Source organism: Dromiciops gliroides, chromosome 4, assembly GCF_019393635.1.
Source record: "Dromiciops gliroides isolate mDroGli1 chromosome 4, mDroGli1.pri, whole genome shotgun sequence".
NCBI lineage: Eukaryota > Metazoa > Chordata > Mammalia > Microbiotheria > Microbiotheriidae > Dromiciops > Dromiciops gliroides.
The window spans coordinates 301,146,152-301,170,739 of record NC_057864.1 but is presented as its reverse complement, the minus strand read 5'-3'; the positions used below and the strand labels follow the sequence as shown (position 1 = coordinate 301,170,739).

Sequence of the window (24,588 nt, the reverse complement as noted above, 5' to 3'; positions counted from 1 at the left end):
TAGTAAATCAGACTAGTCTTCTCCTTGTATCCTACTCTTGGAACTGGGCTATTTTGTACTTCATCTACCCTGTCTTTTCTCAACTCCATACTTCCACAGGATTCTGGCATTAATTTTAGCAGTGCTGTATTGAATGGAAGAATTATATATGATTTTCTTTGGTCTTCTTTCATTGTCCTTCTAGTACATTTTCAGAACTTTCCAGCCTTCTATTCTAAATTAATACAGTGCTTCTGGAGCAGCTAGGTGGTGCAGTGGATGGAGCACTGGCCCTGAAGTTGGGAGGATATGATTTCAGATTTGACCTCAGAAACTTACTAGCTATGTGACCCTGAGCAAGTCACTTAACCCCAGTTGGTTTAAACTATCAGGACCATCTCCAACTATCCTGATGCATATCTTGCCACTGGCCCAGGTGGCTCTGGAGGAAAGAAAGAGTTTCACTTAAATCCAATTCAGTGCAAGTCATGACATCAGTGTTATGGTCCCCCTTCGAGAAGGAAAGACAGACACAATACGATGCTTCAGTGTTCTCTTTAGAATGTTTGCTCCAGGTGGCACAGTGAATAAAGCACCGGCCCTGGATTCAGGAGTTCCTGAGTTCAAATCTGGCCTCAGACACTTGACACTTACTGGCTGTGTGACCCTGGGCAGGTCACTTAACCCCCATTGCCCCACCAAAAAAAAAAAAAAAGAATGTTTGCTCCATAGGGTAAAAATAGATTTAATTTTATACTTTTCCTTTCTTATTTCTGCTAGCTTCTTGTACTCACTAAGACATGACTCTTTCTGATTACATAGCCTTCCTGTACACCCTGTAGGTGACCTTGGGTACTCAAAGGGCATTCCAGTTGAGTTCTGAGTTCAGATGACAAGAGTTGGAATTTGACCTTAGGTATTGTGATTCAAAGTCCCTGATTTCAAGATCTCCAAGCCCTTCTGTGAAATAATTGCATCAGCTTTGCCAAAAACAAGTTTAGTTTAAGGGAGACCAATATGATATCAATCAATAAATTGATGAACATTAAATGCCTACCAGACACTGTACTAAGCTCTGGGTATTCCAAAAATAGGCAAAAAAAAGTCCTTCCCTCAAGATTTCTAATGGGGGAAACAATGCAAATAAATATATACAATGCAAACTATATGTAGGATAAATAAAAACTAATGGAGCCAAGGCACTAGAATGAAGAGGCCTTTGGGAAAAGCCTCCTATAAAGATGAGATGTTATTTGAGATTTAAGGAAGCCTTGTTGTTTGTCCCTTCATTCTCAAAGAGGACCATGACTTGCACTGAATTGGATTTAAGTGCAGAAGGGCTGTACAAAAGTCACCGGCTTTACTTTCTCCTCCAGAGCCATCTGGGTCCAGTGGCAAGATATGTTATCAGTACAACTGGAGATGGCCCTATATGTTTAAGGCAGTTGGGGTTAAGTGACTTGCCCAGGGTCACATGGCTAGTGTCAAGTGTCTGAGGTTGGATTTGAACTCTGGTACTCCTGAATCCAGGGCCGGTGCTTTATCTACTGTGCCACCTAGCCTCCCCCAGTATTTTTTTTTTAAGCACAAGGTTTAGTTAGCTCCCACAAGGATAAAGTGGCTATTAAAAAAACAAATGCTCTGTTTGACATTCTTAAGCTATATAAATAACAGTATTAAACAAGACAAGAAAGAAAAACAGACATAACTGTCAGTAATATTGTTCATTATTATATTAATAGAAGTATAGTATTAAGATAGTGAGAAATAGTAGTCCCTTTACTTTCTCTCTCTACTCATCAGGCTACATCTACAATATTTTGTGTAATTCTGGCATACCAAATAAGGTACATTCCAAGGTGTGATTAAAGGATCTAGAAACTATATCATATGAGGAGGTGTGTACATGTTTAATTTTAAAAAGTAGACATATGGAGATATAATATACCTAAATACTGAGTAGATTTGTCACTTGTTTCTTCAGAAAGCAGAATTGGAAGCACTGCAAAGAGACAGTTTTGGCTGGAGCTATTAAAAAATTGAATGAATTATCTTGATAGATGGTGGATTCTTTTCAAACAGATAACTAATTGTTAGGCATACTATGAAAGGATTACTGCTATTTTTCCATGTAATCCCAGCATTGTTAAAATGCTAAAACTACAAATATAGCACCCTTATTTTCTTTTTTCTAATGAGCATTTGAATGGGTAGAATGAATTAAATATTCATTATTAATAAAAATTGTGATTTTTTTTTTCTTTAAAACAATATAATTTTTTTAAATTTGAGTAATGCCTTGAGTATTTTATTTAATATCAACTGTTTTTTGAACTTTGTTTTCATCACTGCAGTGGTTACTTTTTTTTTTATTTCAAGGAAACCAGTTTGTAAGTGTGCAGTTTAAGGAAATGTATTCTTCAATGGAAAAGATTGCTTTATTTTAAATATCCTTGTTATGCGTATTTTTTGATGTGAGGGGCATGCATTTGATCTTGAAGAGGTGAAGTTTCTATTTTCTTAAGTTTCACTAGGTGTTCTGTGCATAAGAATCTCTTTATGGTGATCATAATCACTTTCAAATTTTGTGAACATTCTGTAGAGATTGGCTGTTGGAGAATTTGACTGAAAATGGTTTGACATAGAAGAATGGTTGCCTTCAGTATGTTTACAGATACTGTTCCTCGCAGGTGTCCATTTGTACCACAAATGGGAGATGAGGTATCTTTCATTTTAAGAATTGACCTTCATTTTTTGTCTTTACAGTTGATTTTAATGTGCAGTTTTAGAAACTTGTTGTTATATTAGAAAAATCTTATACTACCAGTATTCTTATTGTGTGTGTGTATGTGTATATTTAGAGAGGTGTATGTATATATTTATATATAATTATAATACACATTCATTCCATTGATTTTCTTTGTTTAGAAATATGCCTTAAATGTGTTTACATATTTAAATGGAAATTTTGTATACAAAAAGTGGAATGCTTTTGGTAGAATTTCAAAGAAAGTTTATGAAATTTCATAAGCTGGGGCTTCAATCTCTGAATTTATTTTTGTTTTTTCCTTTAACTTAAATCAGCAGATTTAAATAGATTGGCATATTAAAAATATAATTTATTTTATTTCATAGAGGTGATAATAGGCTTATGTGCCCATACTTTTTATAATTTAGTCAGTATACTGTAGATAAAACTATTAATTTATTCTCCAGTACTGTATTTCAAGGCATATATATCAAATGTATTAAATTGTCTTATAAATCTATCATGTAAAAATATGGCTACTTTGATTTTGAACAGCAATAGTATCATATCCCAGTTTTTTAGACTGTAGGACAGTCTGATTCTTTTGGAATTGCTTAATGGATTCCTGAGTCATTATCAAGTTAGATGAGTCTCTGAAAACAGAGACCACCTACATTTTGGAAATATTTTACAGTTAAGTATTGCTTCCCTTTGGGGCCAAGGAGTTGGAGTGGAGGCCAGCTTAAAGTGAGAAACCTTACCATAGTATTTTCCTCCCCATATTACATCATTTTCAAATTCATTATTTGTCTTAAGCTAATATAAATGGATGATATTAAGGAAAAAAGACTTTTTTAAAAAAAGTTTTATTCATATTAACAGGAAGATTATCATAAACTTTAGTCTTTAACATTGAAGAATTTATTTTAAAATCTTTGATTTGAAGAAAATACTTTACTCTTGGTAATACTGTGGGTTTGAGAATCTTATTGATTTGAATTCTTCTTATTCTTGAGTAATATTCTAAAAATTCATGAATTTTAAAATTATTTCATCCTTTTTATTCAATAAACATCTATCATTAATTCAACAAGTATTTCTTAAGTACCTCCTATGTGCAGGCACTGTGCTAAGCATTGTGGATAAAAAGAGTCCTTGCTCAAGGGATTCACAGTCCAATGGAGAGACAATATTCAACTATGTATAAATGATTTAGATGCAGGATATAGTGGAGATAATTTCAGTTGGAAAGAACTAAGATTAAAGAAGAATGAGAAGGGCATTTTCCAGAAGATGAAACTCTAAAATTAAAAGGAAGGACAGGAAGCACAGATGAGATGGGAGAGAATTGCAGGCATGGATTTGGAAGATTTGGAGTGTCTTGTGAGAGAAATATCAAGGAGGCTATAGTCACTGGATCTAAAGATTTTATAGTAGTGAGTAAGATGTAGAAAATCTGGAAAGATAGGAGGAGCCCAGATTATGATGAGTTTTAAAAGCCAAACAAATCCCTTCTGCTGTCCTCTCAGCTGCATGTCTTCTTTTCTGAAATTATATGTACTCTGTATTTATCTTATATGTATCTAGTTAATTGTTTTACCCCCCCAGGGCTTTTCTTTGTGGAGCTTCCTCACAGACACACAGAGCACAATGTCCAGCACGTGATTAGTACATACTAAAAATTTTTGACTGATTGATACTTTGACTGTAGTTAAATAGTGACGGTATAACCAATTGAAATTTAACAGTTCGTTGATGGTGTAGTTCATAACAGTCAATTTTGAATTTTGAGTCAAAAGTGGTACATTTGTATTTCGCAACTATGACATGATTCATTATTTTTTCTTAGGTTTACTATTTCCGACAAGGACATGAAGCATATGTTGAAATGGCCCGAAAAAATAAAATATATAGCATTAATCCCAAAAAACAGCCATGGCATAAAATGGAATTGCGGGTACAGTAATTTTCTTTTATCTCAACTTTGCAGCAAAAATACTGATAATTTATTGACTGGTACAATTTGTGTTTGCTACATAATGTTATTAGGATTAATTTTAGATAGTTTTTATCTATAAAATGAATACAACTAACACTTTATGTGAAATAAATATGACATTCTGATCTTAATTTTTAAAAATGTGTTGGGGGGGGTGGGGCAGTGAGGGTTAAGTGACTTGCCCAGAGTCACACAGCTAGTGTCAAGTGTCTGAGGCCAGATTTGAACTCAGGTCCTCCTGAATCCAGGGCCGGTGCTTTATCTACTGCATCACCTAGCTGCCCCCTGATCTGAATTTTTAAAAATTCTTAAATTTTACTAGAAAAACACATTTTCAGAGTCAGCATGGCATGTTGGATACAGTTGAAGGTTGGATGACCCTAGGATAAAGACCCTTCTCTGACAGAGGCTGTGTGACCCAACCAAGTCACTTAACCTCTAAGTGTCCCCAAAGAACTCTGTAATACTATAAGATGCAGAGCAGTTATTGATCTGATTTGGTGGTTTCCTCATCAGAAGTTCCCTATATGAAATCACAAATCTATATAATATAATACCCCACTCCCCCAAAAAGAAATGTACTGTTTCCTCATTTCACTAGATTTCTTTTTTATACTAAACTTACAAAATACTGAACTTTAAGTCAAAATATTTAAACTTAAAACATGGTGTTTTTCTGTTTGTTTTTCTTCTCTCTCCCCCTTCACTCCCCCAGGAGCAAGAATTAATGAAAATAGTTGGCATAAAATATGAAGTTGGTTTGCCTACCCTGTGCTGCCTTAAACTTGCTTTTCTAGATCCTGACACTGGTAAACTGACTGGAGGAGCCTTTACAATGAAGTAAGGGACATTTCAGAGAGGCAAAAGTTTTCAAAGCTTTAAGAAAGATATTGAAATTATTGGCTTTAATCAACCTATTCATGTTTTTGTTTTGTTTTTCAAATTAGGTACCATGATATGCCAGATGTTATAGATTTTCTAGTCTTGCGGCAACAATTTGATGATGCAAAATATAGACGATGGAATATAGGTAGGTGCATAATTAGTTTGTGAAAATATAAACTGTTTAACATACACAAAATAACCTCAAAGGCAGCATTATTTCCTGGGTCTCGGAGAATAGATGATGGAACATTTGCTTTTTTCCTAGGTAAAGAGTCGATGTGCAAAATGTTGTCATCTCTGCCAGAGATAACATATTTATTGACTTCTTTTGTTTGCTTAGCTAACTTTTTTACATAGGTTCTTCATTGGCAGGCATGGTATATTTTGAAGAGATTGGTGTAAAAATAAGGCATTTATAATTTTTTTTTTAAGAAAGGAAGTCATGGGGGGCAGCTAGGTGGCACAGTGGATAAAGTGTTGGCCCTGGATTTAGAAGGACCTGAGTTCAAATCTGGCCTCAGATACTTGACACTTACTAGCTGTGTGACCCTGGGCAAGTTACTTAACCCTCATTGCCATGGGGGAAAAAATGGAAGGAAATCATTTATTATTTACTAGCAATATACAAATATCACTTGCTAAATAGAAAATTCCTCATTGATGGCCTTTTTTGTATCAAAAATACCACTTTGTATTAAAAATCAATTGGTATAGTTTTTTTCCTCCCTTTAAGAACTCAACATACAGTTGATAAGTATTTTGTGTACTGCTAATTATAGATAACTACAGTTCCATTCATAACTGAGTCTAGGGGCTTGAAAGGACCTTATAGTTAAAGTCATCAAGCATTTATTAAGTGCTTATTATGTACTAGGTATTGTGCTGAACCATTGGAGATACAAACAAAAGGAAAAGCAGTCCCTGCCCTCAATGAGCCAACATTCTAACAAGGGAAAGACAACACATAAAAAAGGGAATTGAAAAGCAGGGACTAGAGGGTGGCAAAGTCTGAAGAGTCACATGTAGATTTTTAAATGTTGAGGGTTAAAGGGGTCATAATTAGTTGAATGCCAGGATCCTCATTAAGTATTGATGGTAATCTGAAGGATGATCTCTAGTATGTTAACCCAAGTGTATTGTTAGAATATTTTTAAATTGACTAGCCTAATTTGGGGGACTAATCTGACTGGAGGACTAATCTGGGGACTTTTGACTATTTGGCTATCTGACCGTGTTTAATTTAATATGGGCCATTTATAAAGTTCCACCACACTGCTCCACTCCCAAATTGATAAGCAAAATATTAAGAAGCCTCTTAACTAAATAATCAAAGCAGAGTTTGTTTATGAGATACTATTTCAAATTAGGAATACAGGGAAATAAAGTACAACCTGACTGCTTTCCTGCAGTCTCTTTCCACTGCATCTCTTTCCCACCTGCTGTGCTTGGAACTTTTTGAATACAATAAGGGCCTTAGCTGCAAGAGGCCTTAGGGCACTCAGGTCCTTTATTCTAACTCCTCTTAATCTTCACTTTCTCCAACCTGTACCCTGTGCTGACCTGCTGCTGTGCTCTCCCCTGCCTCCTGGTCAGTCTGTTTTCTGCCACCTTTGCTCCTAGTCCTGTGTTGCTGTTCATCTCATCGTCCCACCCCCCCCCCAACTTTCTAATCTCGTCGGCTGCCCTCTTGACCTCTTCTCTGCCCTCCGTCAGCAGCCCCTGTTCCTTCTCAGCCCTGTCTCTCCTTTTCCCAACCAATCTCTCCTCAGTCCTTGTCCATGCCTCCTTCAATCTTGTCTGTCTAGTCCATCCCCCAGTCAGCCCCCTCTCCTGAATCTAACTCCCAGGTCTATATATAAAGGGCCAAATCTAGTAACTGAGATTTAGTCAGAATAAAGTTCTACATTTGAGTCTAATAAGTAACAAGTCTAAAGTTCTACATTTTGAGTCTATATAAATATTATTTGTAGTACTTTTTAGTGAGAGCAACATGAATGAACATGCTTCCCTTTTTCTCCCCCCCAAAAATCTCAGTTTACTACTTTTTGATAGAAGCTTTGCTTTGTAAGTATAGTTTATTTTGATACTTGGTTTAAAGACTGAGATGTAAAAAGATACATCTAAAAAATACATAAATATAATTGAAGAAACACACCATTGGCCAGGGTGAATTATTATATACAATTTTCAGTTTCTACTACCAATTATGCAGAGGTTGAAATTCACTTAGTCAATTTCCATTTTTGCGAAGTGATACATTGCTTTTGCCAACAGAAGCTTAATTTTAGATAACTTGTTGATTATGATTTCTTCATATTATCATTCACTAATAACATCTCAAGTCACAACATACACTTAAAATAAGGTTCATTAACAGTACTTAACCTATGAAACTATATTTCAAGTGGTCTTTGATAATTTCAAAATTCTGGCTTATTTTTATTTCAGATCTGATTAAGTTATCATTGTTTCTGTCATATTTAGGCTGACAAAAAATGTCAACCCAGGAATAGGTGAAGTGTCATTTTTGGCATATTCCTGATTTAGGAGTTTTAATGTTTTTGGTTTTTTTTTCCTAGTCCATTATGTTACCTCACTTAGGAGACTACAACTCATCTTTAGAAAAGGAGATAGGGTAGTGATACCATATATAAATCATTTCGGGGGGCAGTTAGGTGGTGAAGTGGATAAAGCACCGGCCCTAGATTCAGGAGGACCTGAGTTCAAATCTGGCCTCAGACACTTGACACTTACTAGCTGTGTGACCCTGGGCAAGTCACTTAACTTTCATTGCCCCACGCAAGAAAATAAAATAAAAATAGATAAATCATTTCAGGAACTAGAAAATTTTTGTCTAAAAAAAATGCTTAGGAGACATGTGATCAGTTAACAATCATACATTAAGTGCCTACTATTTGTCAGGTACAGTGCTAGGCATAGGGACTATAAAGAAAAAGTAAGACAGTACCTGCCCCTAAGGAAATTACATTCTACTGGGACTTAAAATGTACATAGAGGGGGCAGCTAGGTGGCGCAGTGGGTAAAGCACCGGCCCTGGATTCAGGAGGACCTGAGTTCAAATGTGGCCTAAGACACTTGACACTTACTAGCTGTGTGACCCTGGGCAAGTCACTTAACCCCCATTGCCCCGCCCCCCCAAAAAATGTACATAGAGAATGTAAAACATATACAAAATAAATACAGAGTATGTCAGTGGGAGGAAGTCTTCTAATACTGAAAGGAAAGCCCTCTTGAAGGGAACTAAAGATTCCAAAAAGTGAATGTAAGTAGGAATAATATTTTGGTCTTTGGACAGGCTCTACAAGCCATGGTTGCAAGTGAGGGAGTGTTGTGTTCCAACCTTATGTAGGCCAGTTTGGCTGAATCAAGTTTAGGTGTGGAGAGGGAGGAAGTAATGCAGCCTAAAAAGATAGGGATGTTGTGAGCACAGAGTACATTTCAGGCAAAGATATAGTAGCATGAGGGGAGATGAAATAATAATGTGCAGCGAGCTTGAAAGCATAAGTTGTGGCCAGGTTGTGAAAGTCTCTGAAAACTGTTTAGAGAAGTTTCTGTTTTATCCTACAGGCAAGAGGGAGCCACTTATTAATTGAATAGGAGAGTGGCATGATCAGTGCTTTATTTAACGAAAATTACCTTGGCAGCAGTGTGTATAATGCAAAGCTTCTTAAACTGTGGGTCACAACTTGATAGGGGGTCGTGTGACTGAATGTGGGGGGTCATGAAACATTTGGCAATCTATTTTATATACCTATATATCCAGGGTTGCATAAAAATTTCTCAGGTGTAAAAAGGGGTCATGAGTGGAAGAAGTTTAAGAAACCCTGGTATAATGGAGTGGAATGAAGAGAAACTTGAGGTAGAGACTAATTAGGAGAGGCAGTTACAGTAATTTAGGTGAAAGGTGGTGAGGGCCTGAACTAAGGCTGCAAGCTGTGTGAGTAGAGAGGTTTGCCATTTCCTTCTCCAGTTCATTTTACAGATGAGGAAACTGAGGCAAATAGGATGAAGTGACTTGCCCTGGGTCACATAGCTAGTGAGTTTCTGAGGCCAGATTTGAACTCAGAAAGATGAGTCTTTTTGACCCAAAGTCTGGTGCTCTATCCACTGTGCCATCTAGTTATCCCAATGCCAAAGTTACAAACTAGGAAAACTAGAAGAATGGCTGTACCTTTGACAGAAATTAAAACATTTAGAGAAGTGGTGAGTTTTGGTGAGGAAAATAATGAATTCTGTTCTTGACATGTTGAGTCTCTAGAAACATCCAGTTTGGTATTTCCAATAGACAGTTGGATAAATAACTAATAATTTTAACCTTAAAATGGATTTACTAAAAATGGATTGTAACATGACATTTCTTAATAATGCACTTCCTGTTTATTTCTTACCAGGTGATCGTTTCAGGTCAGTCATAGATGATGCTTGGTGGTTTGGAACTATTGAAAGCCAGGAACCTCTTCAGCCTGAATATCCTGACAGTTTATTTCAGTGTTACAATGTCTGGTAAATATCTATCTGGTGTTTGGTTTTTTTGGTTGTTGTTGTTTCACCTAATTACCTTCAAATTTTTCCTCTCTAGTAACCAAACTATTGAGTGCATGATTCAGCTTCTTAAAATGGTGGTTTTTTTAAAAATTATCTTATGATAAATTGTATTTTTTATTCATTCAGCAGTTATTTTATTTGGAATTGTAATGCAAGTATTATATTTTTCTTTAAGCTGGGATAATGGAGACACGGAAAAGATGAGTCCTTGGGATATGGAGCTTATTCCTAATAATGGTATGTGTATCTGTAGATTATGCTCTATGTAGCTGTGAAGTTGAATGAATTGACTTAATAGTAGAAAAGAGGTTTTGAGTTCATAGTAGTCATCTTTGTGAAATAAGAGCTATTTGAAAAAAAATTGTAGTGAATGTTTAATCCAAAAAAAGTAGTTGAAACAATTTTTAAGAAACAGTATCCATTATGAAATTTTCATGTAAATTGAAACAAAATTAAGTTTTGAATCAGTTTTAAAATTCATTGCTTAGTACAATTCATTGGATATTTTTCGTTTTCATTGTTACATGAGTTTGTTTTGTGGGGGTTTTTTTCCCTTTAATGACATTTGTATGTTTCCTTGCCCAGATTAACTCTGTTCAGATAAGGGTACTTGCTTTTAACAACTAAGTACTACAAAGGGAACTTCAGTTTAATGGATAGAGTACTGGTATTGAAGTCTGGAATAACTGATTTCAAAACCTGCCTCAGACTTGTAGTAACTCTGTACAAAAATAGTCTCTTTTAAACTATTTACTCATCTCTTAAATCAGAATAATAATGATGCTTTTTCTGCACAGGATTATTCTAAGCATCACATAAAACAATGTAAGTAAATGCCTTGGGAAACCTTAAAGCACTAAATAAATGGGTGCTTTTCTTTTTTCCAAGACTTTTGATGTTCATGGGTGTAGGGAACTTGTGGTGCAGAAATGCTACTTCACCGGTGCAAATGGCTTCAATAAATGCTTACTAAGTGATTGATTGCTAGACTGATTGACAGGCTTTAATGAAGAAATAGTACGTTCCAGGTCATAGGGAAAAAAGCTTATACAATGACAGAATGTATGAAACAGCATAAAGTTTATGTAATGGATTGGCTAGTAATCTAGTATAGATGGAAGGTAAAGCTCCTGAAAGAGAGTCGTATGAAATAAAGGAAGGAAAGATAAGAGGAAGCCAGACAACACTGGGGGCAGCTAGGTGGCAAAGTGTATAGAGCACCGGCCCTGGAGTCAGGAGGATCTGAGTTCAAATTCGGCCTCAGACACTTTAAATTTACTAGCTGTGTGACCCTGGGCAAGTCACTTAACCCCAATTGCCTCACCAAAAAAAAAAAAGAAAGGTAATTAACAGAGGGAATTATGCCAAAGGGGAGGAATTCAGATTGAGAAATGGGTAATAAGGATGTAGAAGGGGTGAGTACAGGTGATTTTAGGAGTTTGATGATAAAACATATTAGGAGTATTGCTTCAAAAGGTGGCAAGATCTAACTGGGATTTTCTTAATATTGGTTTAATCTTGAGCATATTTATAGGGACCAGGGTAAAAGATAAGTGGAGAGGAGAGAAATTGAGGATGAATTGAAAGTGAAAAGATTTGAAAGACATAATTTCTGGGCAACTTAATTGTTTTATTAATAATGTCAGCATTTTAATAAAAGGATGGTCATCTGTCCATCTCTCTCTTAGACCAAACTATAAGCTGTGAAAGTTCACAGCTTATCTGTTATTTTTTGTAAAGAATTAATTGTTATTTGAGGTTTTTTTGACCCCATCATTGGGCTAGAATTTAAAAAAAAAAAAGACTCAGTGTGTGCACTGGCCTGGGGGTCCGCAATGACATAGTGCTCCCTCCACTGGTTGTAGCCATCACCATGGCACTGGCACCTCACACTCATGGACCTACATGGGCCTGGCAAAATTATAATGATTGGAAGCCCAGTGAGGGCAGTCATGTGCCTGTCAGAGCGGCCAGCCAATTGGCTGTGGGCCAAGTGTGGTCAGCCTGGGGTCCACGGAAAAACCTCTCTTCTTCCCAGCAGACCAATTGGCTGGCCACTCTGACAGTCACATGACTGCCCTCACTGGGCTTCCAATTATTATAATTTTGCCAGGCCCATGCAGGCGTCGGCGAGTGGTGATGATGTGAGGTGCCAGCGCCATGGCGACAGCTACAACCAGTGGGTGGAGCACCATGTCGTTTGCAGAGCCCTAGGCCAGTGCACCGAAGTTTTTTTTTAATTTTAGCCAAAAGATGGGGTCAAAAAAACCCTCAAATAACAATTAATTCTTTACATTTTGAATATCAAAAGGATGGCAATCAACTCTGATTATTTAACAGTGAGAGAAAGAATATTACAATGAGGGACTGGACCTGGACTTTGATTATGTCATCCACTTCTAAGTCTCCTCTCCCCAATCCCAGTCTATACAAAGAATTTATGCCCTGTCCAAGTCTGAGCAAAACACAATGGCTGCCCCATCTGGATGGGGTCTAGATAGAGGAGGTTTGCTCAACCTTCAGAGACAGAGGTCTTGAAATGAGGATTAAGAAAAAGGGGAAATCTGAATCTTGCCAAGTCATTGGTTATTAATAATCCTTTCTCTTAGTAGGGAGAAATAACTAATGCTATAAGATCCTGAAAGAGAGTTGCCACTGGCAAGGAAAATGCCTCTTCTAAAGAGGCAAGGATAGAGAATGGAGAGGATGAAAGAAGAGAAATGGGTTTTGAGATAGAGAGTGGGGAAGAAGTTGATAAATGTCATCATTTACTCAATAAAATAGGAGACAAAATCCTATACTTGGAATGAGTGGGTTGTAGAAGAATACATTGAGGTCTTAAAGATGTAAAGAGGGCTTAAAGAAAAAAATGCGGAACAGCCACTGAAGGGGAAATGGAATAGACAAATCAAGGAATAAGAAAGATTTTGCTATGCAGCAGCAGGTAAGTCTTGTTGAGGTTAGATAAAAAGTGATCTGCAACCTATTATGGCATGGGTTCTTTGAAGTATTGTTTGATTTAGGTTTGCCAAGGCATATGGTAGCTGGGATAAGGAAGTGAAAGTCAAGGGTGAATATTAGTATAAAATGTAACTAGTCAACTATATATTCGTGATTAAGAAGGGGGCAAAGTGAAGCCCGAGTAGGGGTGACATCAGGTGAGCAATCTGGAGGTCTCCTAGCTGAGCTATTTTGTTTGTTTGTTTTTTAACTTATTTGCTCAGGGTTCATTGGAATATAAGAAAGGAAAAAGAATGGATTGTGTGCAAATGGGCCAGTTCACAAACATCTGTTTGTGGGGGAAGAAAGCCTCTTTAATCCTTACTTCATATTAAGTCATGTTGAAGTATACTGAATTCAGTAAAAATAATTTCATTGTAGTTTTTAAAAATAGATAATTAACACGAGTAGCATTTCTTCTGTTACCCAAAAAATGCAAGAAATATTCTTTTGTAATGTACAAGTCAGGAATTCAACTGAAACCACTTAGTCTGTTTGCATAATTTTTGTCACTACTGGCCTAAAATAGCTTGCAGCCAAAAGCTAAATGAGTATGGGCATAAGACCAAAAAAAAAGTTTTGGGGGTGGGAAGTGAACTCTTTTGACTTGTCCGACCACAAGTTATGTAACCAACATCACATCCCATCCCCCTGAGGTCTTGGCAGGCAGGTTTGTTCTGCAAAACTCTTCTCCAGCACTCAAAATTTCCCCAGGCCTTCATTTTTGTTTGTTGTTTTTTGTCCTTCGTTCTGGAAGAGGACCAATGACATCAAGATGGTGATGTCTTGACTTGCAAGTGAATTGGATTTAGGTGAGGCAGAGCTGGTCAAAGTCACCAGCTTCACCCTCATCCAGAGCCATCTAGGTCCAGAGTGACAAGACATAGATCAGGATGACTGGAGATGGCCCTGGATACAGTGTAAAACCTTGGCCTTTTTAAGTTAAAGTCTTTCTCAGGTCTGTTTGTCTAAGGCAAAAACCATTCAGTGATTAAGGCTAGGTAAGAAATGAGGCAAAAAATGGCCTCTTTTACCTACTCTACCATGACAAAAAAAACAATCTGGGAAGGGAAGACCCTCAGGGTTTCTGGCCAGAATATAAATAATTGCTATTTACACTCTGAAGCAACAAAATCCAAACTATGACCAACTGTTGGAGGAGCTGTAAGAAAACGGACACGTTAATGCACAATTGGTGAAGTTATGAAATGGTCAGAACATTCTGAAAAGCAATGTGGAATTATGTTCAAAAAGTTACTAAAACCTATATATCCTTTGGCTCAGTTTATATCCCAAAGAGATCAAAGAAAGATGACCAATATCCAATCCAATCACTAAATATTTACTAAGCATCTACTATGTGCTAGGCACTGAGGATACAATTAATAAGGCAGTCCCTTCACTTAAGGAGGTTAGTCATAGGGAGGCAAGAAAGTGGGGGTGAGGAGAGGAAACTAAGGGGGTACTCAGCAAAAGGGGCATCTTGTTCTATGGAGTTGAAACCAGGCAGAGTAGCAGATTCAAATTGGAGTGAGCTGAGCACATTTTTCTGCCCTGTATAAAAGGTATTAAGGAGTACCCTCCACTACTCCAATCGTAGAGAACAGGAGTTGAGGGAGGTGCTGTCAATCAAGGGTTGAATAAGCAGCAGGTGGTGAGATTAGAAGTGATGAGTTTAACCTGGGAGGGGTATCTTGTTCAATGGAGTTGAAAAGTGGAGCAGCAGAGGCATAGTGGAGATATGTACAAAAATAATTATAGTGGTACCTTTTGTCACAGCAAACACAGCAAAGAAGTAGAAACTAAGGAGGTAGTCACCAACTAGGGAATGATTAAACAAATTATGAATAGAATAGAACATTATTCAGCTGTAAGAAATAAGGATTTCAGATAATCTTAGGACTTCTATGAAGTGATTTAGAGTGAATAGAACCAGAAAAAAAAAATTTGTTCAATAATGGGTTAAACATGAATGACTGATTGAATTAATGAATGAAAAAGCATTTATTAAGCACTATGTGCCAAGCATTGTGCTAAGCATCAGAGATACAAATCCATTCCTGCTCCCAAGAAGCATACCTTAATTGGAGGAGACAGCATATAAAAACTCAGGTACAGAGTAGACATAAAGGCTCATAAACCACAAGGATTTAGTGAAAGAGCAGATAGCAAGGCTCAGGGGTTCTTAGGTTAAGTTAGTAGGTCAGATAATCATGCTGGAGTCTTCCAGACATTGAGGCTTGGCAGATATAATAAGGCTGGGAGGATCTTAGGAGGCAGGTGCAGGGCAGATAGTAAAGACAGATAGATGGCTTTCCATTGAAACAGATTTGGTAACTAATCTCATCCAAGACCTTCATATAGCAAGTTGAGGTAGTACACTCCCCCCCAACCCCTAACCCTCCTTTCAAGAAGAAATTTAATTCAATCAGGAAATCATGTTAAACTTATGACTTCAACTTTTTTTAAAAAAACTAACAAGTTTTAAAATTCTGATATGATGTTTGTAAAAGCTGTATCATTTTTCTTAAAATATGCTCTTGCATTTAACTATTAGAGCATTATTTTCAGTTATGGACACTTTTGGAGTATGAAATATTTTGTCTTGATGATGTTGTCATTGATAGAATTGTAAATTCTTTTCAAGAAATTTCAAACTGAAATTGTTGAGTCAAGGGATTTCTACAAGCATTTTCATTAATTTTCCTAAAGATGGTTTTTCTCACATGTTCTTTTTTATGCATTTCAGCTGTATTTCCTGAAGAGCTGGGAACAAGTGTTCCTTTAACTGATGTTGAATGTAGAACATTGATCTATAAACCTCTAGATGGAGAATGGGGTTCTAATCCCAGGGATGAGGAATGTGAAAGAATCATCACAGGAATAAATCAGCTCATGACACTAGGTAAGAGTCAAAAAGGAGGAAACATGATGTACAAATACACAACTTGAGCAGAAATAAAACTGAAAAATATACATAGTCTTAAGAGTATTCAAAGGGACCCTAGGTCCATATTAGATGCCTGTACCTCTATAATGTCTCCTTCAAATAGCTACCCAATGTCTGCTTTAACACCTACAGTGACATAGAATCCACTGCTTGATTACTCATTTCTTCATTTGGCAGCTTTAGTCTTTTGGAAAGTTTTTCCTTATCTTGAAGCTTATCTGACTTCCTATAATTTCTACTAATTAATCCTAGTTCTGCCCATTAGAACAACACAGAAAAAAGTCTGACTAGTTTTTGTGTATAAAGAATGCTGATCAAGTGTTCTTATTCCCCAATACAATTTTTTCTAGGCTAATTATTCACAACTGCCTAACCAAATCATATGTGACATGATTTTTGAGGCCCGTAAGCAGTCTCCTTTGTATATAATCCAGTTTGTTAAGGGAAAAAAATTAAAACATTGAATTGACAAAATAAGGAAATTTGGTGGGATTTGATTTTCTTGAAGTAAAATATTTCATAAACAAAAAATTACCTTTTTTCTAAACAAGTATGTAAAAATTTCAAAATGTTTTTTTTTTTTTAATTGAGGCAATTGGGGTTAAGTGACTTGCCCAGGGTCACACAGCTAGTAAGTGTTAAGTATCTGAGGCCGGATTTGAACTCAGGTCCTCCTGAATCCAGGACCGGTGCTCTATCCACTGCGCCACCTAGTTGCCCCCCAAAATGTTTTTTTGATGGTGTGTGCAAAAACAGATAGAGGGAGCAGCTAGGTGGCGAAGTGGATAGAGCACCAGCCCTGGAGTCAGGAGTACCTGAGTTTAAATCCAGCCTCAGACACTTGACACTTATTAGCTGTTTGACCCTGGGCAAGTCACTTAACCCTCATTGCCCCACCAAAAACAGCAACAAATAGTTGAAAAGTTTCACATTTTAAAAAAAAAGAATATGTTGGAATCTGTTGACACTTAACATCTATTTGGCCATTCCCTTTTGAGGGTAGGAACTGGTTAGTGGGAGGTTTTTTTAACAGCGAAAAAATATGACCAAAACCACATATGTTGCTGTTATCAGTTTTAGTCCTGAAAGATATAGTTCTTCCTCTGTAAAGAGGTGGAAGACTATAGGTATGGAATGTTGCATATATTATTGTTTGTGGGTTTTTCTTAGTTGAATTCTGCTTTAAATTTTTTTTTCATTGTTCATTGGGGGGAAATTATTCTGAGGTTTAAAAAGGGCATCTTATTCATTGTAAATAAAAATCAAATTATGGGGTTAGACTTGGATCTTGAAGGTCCCTTCCAGCTCCAAACCTATGTGCCTGAGATGATTGCAAATTTGCCTTCATGTATTAGGAAATTTTGTCATTAAATTATTGTTGAATTACTCATCGTTTTCACATATCCATAATAGATTCCCAAAAAAGTGGTGGTTTTCTATTCTATTTTTTCTTGTAGACTTTTATATAACTTTGTAGATTTTATTTGTTGGTGATTATTTCAAGGATGTATGGAGTACATAAACACAAAGTTAAAGCCTTACTCTTGATAAATGACTGTCCCAACCTCCTTTTTCATTTGTATGTTTTTGTGATATCTTTTATACAGCTTCCCATGTGTAATTCTTGATTGGAAATAGCTCCAACCTATTCATATCTGCTGTATGTCTTTGCATCTCCCTTTGAGTGACCTGCAACTTCAATTTGTAGACTATGTTTTTCTGTGCTGCAGGTAGATAATAAAGAAAAGGAAAATTTAACAGTGCTTTTAATGGCATCAAGCTTCTCCTAAGGAGAAAAAAAACCATCTTTTTAATATCAACATTGTTCCAGTGATCCTATCTTGCTGTAAAGTATGAAATATCAGAGTAAAGTTGACAGTATTGGATCATAATGATGACTAAAAAGTTTAGAATTTTATAGAGGAGTGAGTTTGGCAAAACTTCTTAAAATTGTTGACAGTGCATATTCAGTGGCCCCTATGTGTTGATTTTATAGTAATATATGGCAACAGACATATATAATATAGAAATGCTCTCATAACTGCTGGCTTAGTGGAAAGAAGTTTGGCCTTGGAGTTAGGAATTCTTGTGTTCACATTCTGTTTTACTCACATTTTGTCTGTCCAACTTGAGCAAGTCACAACATCTCAGTACTACAAGAACTCTGGGACTACAAGTTGCAGATGAATTGCTGAACTACTATATTAAAGAAGAAATTTTCATACTGTTAGTTCCCTGCACTGGTGAATTTACAGATCTGGACCCTGCCTCCTACTACTTCCCCAAAAGGGGGGAGGGATGTCTTTAACCTTACATTCTGCTAACCATAATGAATCAAATAATGTATTCCTTAAGAGTTAATTTCACAATATTAATATAATAGTAAAAAGTTTCTCTTTACATACATTTACTGTGTGCTTTTTATAGCTAGTACATAGTAGGACTATATCATAAGATCTTAGTTTAAAAGTGTTTTTTTTTAAATACAATATATAAACATTTTTTCCTTCTTTTATTTAGATATTGCTTCTGCATTTGTGGCCCCTGTGGATCTACAAGCATATCCTATGTATTGCACTGTAGTGGCATATCCTACTGATCTCAGTACAATTAAACAAAGACTGGAAAGCAGGTTTTACAGGTTAGAACCAAGTAATATAGTCATTACTGGAGAGGGTGTTGCAGGGATATGGGGAGGGCAGTATTATTAATAAATGATCTTTAATTGAGCCTATTCTTGGGAAAATTTTTGAATACAGTACTTTGATTTCCTGATCTAATTTGATGCTCACTTTTCTTAATTATTCTATATCATATAATAGAAACCCAAAAGGGAGTTTTCTTAAGGTGAGAGAGGAAACAGAATTCCACATCAAAAGTTTTTTAGTTGACTTTTAGAGCATCATTTTTTTAAAAAATATGTTTGCTTTAGTCATGCAATCTTGAATACTGATGAAAAAGTAAGTAATTCTCCTGTATCCTTATGTCTTTGGTACTACAGATATTTAAGAACATTTAGAAGTTTTAGAAAATGATGATAAGCTTTTATAGCAGTTTTAGTTTCAAATATTAATAGATTGCCTAACATTCTAACTTTAAAGAGTTTACATAGTTATTCTAAAGATATATTGTCTGGAATAGCTTTTTCTCTATAACAATATATCTGTTTGTATACATGTCAATATATAGATATAGATAAAGATCAGAAAAACAAGTATTTAATATGAGGAAAACCACATTTTCACCTTAAATTCCTTTGGTTTTATAGTTTTGACAAACTTTTATGTGCTTATAATTTCATTGTTTTTCTTACTTTTAACCTAGGAATTTTTTTAATTTCAATTGATAAAAATGTATAACACATTTCTTTACTTTTTAAAAATAGAATACAAAAGGCTTATTTGCACATGTCTCTTTATATACCAATAGTTGCGAGCCTCTCACTTCTCATTCTTTTCCCATTGCCTCTGGAGAGTTCACTCTCCCCTTCCCCATATTCCACTATCATCCTGGACTCCCACCGTTATTTTTTGGTCCTTCCCAAAGTTCCATCATTATTTCATATTTTGCCCCAGTGTCCTGTGAAAGTTGTAAGAATTCTAAATAGAGTACTAGTAGTATTATAGAACTAATCCATCATTTGAACTATTTTTGTATGGTGAAAAGTACATTCCTGAGATCTAATTTGAGATGCCTAAAAAAATTCCCCCCAAAAGGGTAAAATAGGTTCTTGTGTACTAGATTGGAAGCCCATCCTCTACTTGTAACATTGTTTCTATGGGAAGCTGCATTCTGAGTTCCAAAAATTTATAATTAAAAATTAACATTCTTAAAGGCATAGGATCTTTATGATTATTATACTATAAAGATAGTGATGCTATCAGGTTATTAAGATATGTTGGAATTCATTTCCTCTATACTCAGTGGCTCTGGGGGCAGCTGTACTTTTATGCCTTTTTTTAATATAAACTTAGTTTGGTTTGGGAACCTGTAATTGGCCTTACCTCTGATGAATAGTAAAAATATATATATTTTTTCTTAATGACTATTTGCCATCCAAACACATTTTTTTGTTTGCTTCTGCTGTGTGAGTATGTTTCTCATGTGATTATAGTAGCTAGAAATCTTTCTTTTGGGTATAGTGGGGGGAAAAGCTTTCTGGGTGTTTGGTTTATAAAAGTTTATTTTTTTTTTATTCCTTCCACTGGAGATGTTTTAAGGATTATTCCCTGAACAAATCTGGAAACTACATAGAATTGTATTTCAGTCATAGAATTTGAGCTATTAGAAGTAGTTCTCCGTCAGCATTTGTTTTTGTATTTAGAGCATAACTTTCCTTCAGTTGGGTTTCATAATAAACTCATGGTTCACTTTATTCATTCATAACCCACAGGTGACAGCTATTTAATAGTTTCATCCATATATCATTATGATAAAATAAGTAATGGTTGTTAGATTTATGATTTTATCTTCTATAGTTTTAAGGTGAGGCAAAAATGATCAAATCTAATTTTAATTTCTATGTACATTTTTAAAATATGAGTTATTTCTTTCCACTAAAGGAGGGTTTCATCACTGATGTGGGAAGTTCGCTATATAGAACATAATACACGTACCTTTAATGAGCCTGGAAGCCCTATTGTGAAATCTGCCAAATTTGTCACTGATCTTCTTCTACATTTTATAAAGTAAGTTCATTAATGTATTTTTTCTATTAATTCTAACAATAATTGACAATAATAATATAAAGTAGGGTTATTAATATAAATACTGTTATATAACTTAAGGTAGGGAGCATACAGGATCAATCATATATTTAGACTTGCAGAGGACTTTAAAGAAATCCAGTTCAGCTTAAAATATCTTCTTATGAAGAAAAGTAAACACAGGCTTATTATGTAATCTTAATTATAAAGTATCATCACCAATGACATTAATATTTGTATTTACCACACATGGTACAAGTATGTATTTAGTTAATAAACACAAGTGTAGGCCTAATATGCCAGATGATAATTAACCTTTTAGAGTACTAAATTAAGCATTCTAAAATGATGTCACAAAACACACCTTCTTTTCCATTCCCCACCATTTTTATTTCATTGATATGAGTACAATAACATAAGTATTATGTGTTTACCATGTGTGTGATGCTAGGTGGTAAGAAAACAGAGTGAACCAATCCCTGTTTGTAAGAAATTTACAATTTATTGGAGGAGACAAGTACCTATAAAATATACAGCATAAATATAAATGATATATACAAAGCAATTAATTATAGAGTAGTTGAGGGGTGGGACTAGTAGAAGAAACAGAAGAGATTTCATGCAGAAAGTGGTGCATGAGTTACATCTTAAAGGAAGAATGAGGACTCTTAGGTAGAATTTAGGAAGGACAATGTTTAAGGTATATGGGGTGGCCAATGCAAAGACATAGAAACAGGAAATAGTGTCATGCCTGAGAAGCAGAGAGGAGACCAGTTTAGGGAAAGTAATATCCACTGAAACTAGAAAGATAGGATAGGGCCGGGTTTTGTAGGGATTTGAAACTAAACAGAGGAGCTTATATTTAATCCGTACAGACAGAATCATAGATTCTTGACATACTGATGTGACAAAATCTCACAGTTGGAAACCACATAGGGGCTAGCCAGCCTACAACTGGATAAGAATCACTTATTCTTGGACTTAGGACTTCCTGAGGCAGCCCATGTCAATTTGGGATAGCTATAATTGGAAGGAAAACTTTCCAAATAAATTAACCCTAACTGTCTGATCCCTCTTTCACATGACAGTCCTTCAGATACTTGAAGACCACTATAATTTATCACTTAAGTTTCCTTTTTTTTTTTCCTGGACTAAACTTGTTTTTTTAAATCATTCTCCTGGCATTGTCTTTAGGCCCTTCACCAGCTTCATTATCCTACTCTGAAATGTTCCAAGCTTATCCATATCCTTCCTAAGATGTAATTCCAAGTTCTGATTATAATACTTTACATGTGTGATCTGATCATAATCAGATAGAATCATAGGTTATTTATCTTGACTAAGGATTTTTTATTTTGATATTGGAGGATGTGATAAAGGATAGAGTCAAGGAGGATTCAAATTTGAAGGAACTGGAAATGTATATCTTGGAAAGGGGAATACAGGGAATCTTTTAAATGTTTGGAGGGCTGTCATGTGGAAGAGGGATTATGTTATTCTGCATATTTTCAGAAGGTTCAAACTTAGGCAGTGGAGAGAAAATAGTAAATTAGCTTTAGATACAGAAAACCCTTTTTCTCAATTGAAACTATTCAAGAATGGAGTGGATTGCCTTGGGAGCTTAGTGGGTTTTCCCCCCTCACCAAAGATCTTTACTCAGAATCTGGATGACCATTTGTTACATTTATTATATTATGTACAAGTTAAACTGGATGACTGCTGTGGGGTTCCTTCAACTCAGCTTCTGTAAAGATTGGAATAAATAGTTTTTTACATTTTAGATATTTTCTTTGCAAAACATTCAATTTTTTACTTTTTGAACAAGTATTAATCTATTCAATAAATATTTATTGCCCCATGGCACTGTGCTAAATGCCTTGGCAGAGAGAAAATGGTATTTGAGAAAAAAGCTCTTGGGATGGCTAATACTGATTTTTAAGATCTAACAAAGAAATATTATCTGTATGTAAACATCTGTACTCCAATGCAGCATGTTCTAAATGTCATGCAAGAGTCCTCAGAAATCCTCAAGCTGGAGTTATTAAAGATGATTCAGTGGAGATGGAAACATTTAAGTTGTTTTGTCCAGTGGGGAGGATTATGAGAGGAGAAGGGCATTCTGATTTAAGAGAAAATCAAGAGCGAAACTGGAAAAAGCACAGCAGAATGATTGGTCCATTTTTGCTGGAATTTAGGGTATGTATAGGTAATTCGTGAATATAAAGCTAGAAGAGGAAGGTTAGAGTTTCCAAATAAAGAATTAAAATTTATTTTGCTAGATAATGGAGAGCAATTGAAGATTTTTCAGCAAGGGAATGCTATAAATAGAAATTTAGGGAAATGATTATTGACAGCTCCCCATAGAGTAGATTTGCAGGGAAAAAAAAGACCTCCGGTAGGGAGTACAGTAAGAAGTCCATCAAGTTAAGTTCCTTAGGACATGATTTTATCTGATGGTGCCAAGTGGGAAGAGAAAGAGATACATGGAAGAAGCATTTCAGAAACATAACTAACTGGACTTTGTGTCTAGGTATTGGACAATGTGATAGAAGGTAGAGTCAAGAAGGGCTCAAAACCTTTGAATGTGGTTGACTAGGAAAATAGTGATTCCATTAACAGAAATTGCAGTCAGTAGAGAATGGATTGGTAGGGGAGATGAAGAATTTTATCTTAAATATATTCCGTTCAAGGTATTCACAACATGGCTAGGTAGAAAGGAATTAAAACGTGTGATAGCTGCTAAAGAAAGGTATCTGAATAAGGATGATAGAATAAGTTACGGGGGTAATGAAGTTAATAAGCAAAAGAAAATAATGATAATAATTAAAATAGAATGACAGGGAGACTGGTTGAAGGAGTTCACCTCAAATAACATATATCTCAAGTTTGAGAACTAGTTATTTACTGAGGTGGTAGGTAAGATGCAAAGAAAATAACATGTTTCTAGGTCTCAAGCTTACAGTCTACTTGACAAAGTTGAAGAATTTAAAGGAATGCTAATTGTAGAATAGAGTGGTCAGGTAAGAATTAGAACTAGTTCTTGAAAGGTGGATAAGATTTATATGGCTGGACGGGAGGAGCATTCTGGAAAGGAAAGAATGATCAAAACCAAAGGCTCAGATTTCAATGCTTATGGTGTATTCAGGGGAACATAAGTCTTTACTGGATTTGAGAGCATTTAAGAAAGAAATAAATTTGGAAAAGTAGATGTGGTTGAAATTGTGAAGGGCCTTGAATGCCATAGTAAAGAATTTATATGTGTATGTGTGTGTGTGTGTGTGTGTGTGTTTATTTAAGGTTTGTTGTGGGCAAATTTCCCAATTCTGGGGTTTTGTAACCTTCCAAAGTTTTGATATGCTTACTTAAATAATAAAAGAAATTCATCTTAATAGAAAATTATTTTAGCTCTTAATATTCAGTTTATATTTTCTTTTTTTTTTTAAAGTTTTGATACAAGCCTTTGTACTAACATTTCTTATTATGTAGAGATCAGACTTGCTATAACATAATTCCGCTCTACAATACAATGAAGAAGAAAGTCCTGTCTGATTCAGAGGTAATTTAAGATTTTATTGTCATCATTAGAGTTTAATCAGTGGATGAAAATGACCCATATATTTTAGTGAGTTATTAATCTTTTGGGATAAAATTATTTTTGATCTAGCATCTTCGTTTTTTTTAGAATTTAATTGGTATTTTGTGTTCATTTCAGTTGGTAATAGTTATCTATAAGACCCTTAAACTAGATACAAAC

The 24,588-nt window shown here is 35.5% G+C and overlaps 1 protein-coding gene across 1 annotated transcript in view; it reads left to right on the top strand.

The window, feature by feature from the left end:
- LOC122753697 (pleckstrin homology domain interacting protein) overlaps nt 1-24,588 on the top strand; it is a 181,192-nt gene that overhangs the window by 130,058 nt on the left and 26,546 nt on the right. Inside the window, 11 exon segments of the mRNA XM_044001307.1 lie at nt 2,582-2,642; nt 2,645-2,700; nt 4,578-4,685; nt 5,443-5,567; nt 5,675-5,757; nt 10,025-10,136; nt 10,354-10,415; nt 15,928-16,083; nt 18,649-18,769; nt 20,691-20,816; nt 24,321-24,390. Coding sequence (XP_043857242.1) covers nt 2,582-2,642; nt 2,645-2,700; nt 4,578-4,685; nt 5,443-5,567; nt 5,675-5,757; nt 10,025-10,136; nt 10,354-10,415; nt 15,928-16,083; nt 18,649-18,769; nt 20,691-20,816; nt 24,321-24,390 — 1,080 coding nt within the window.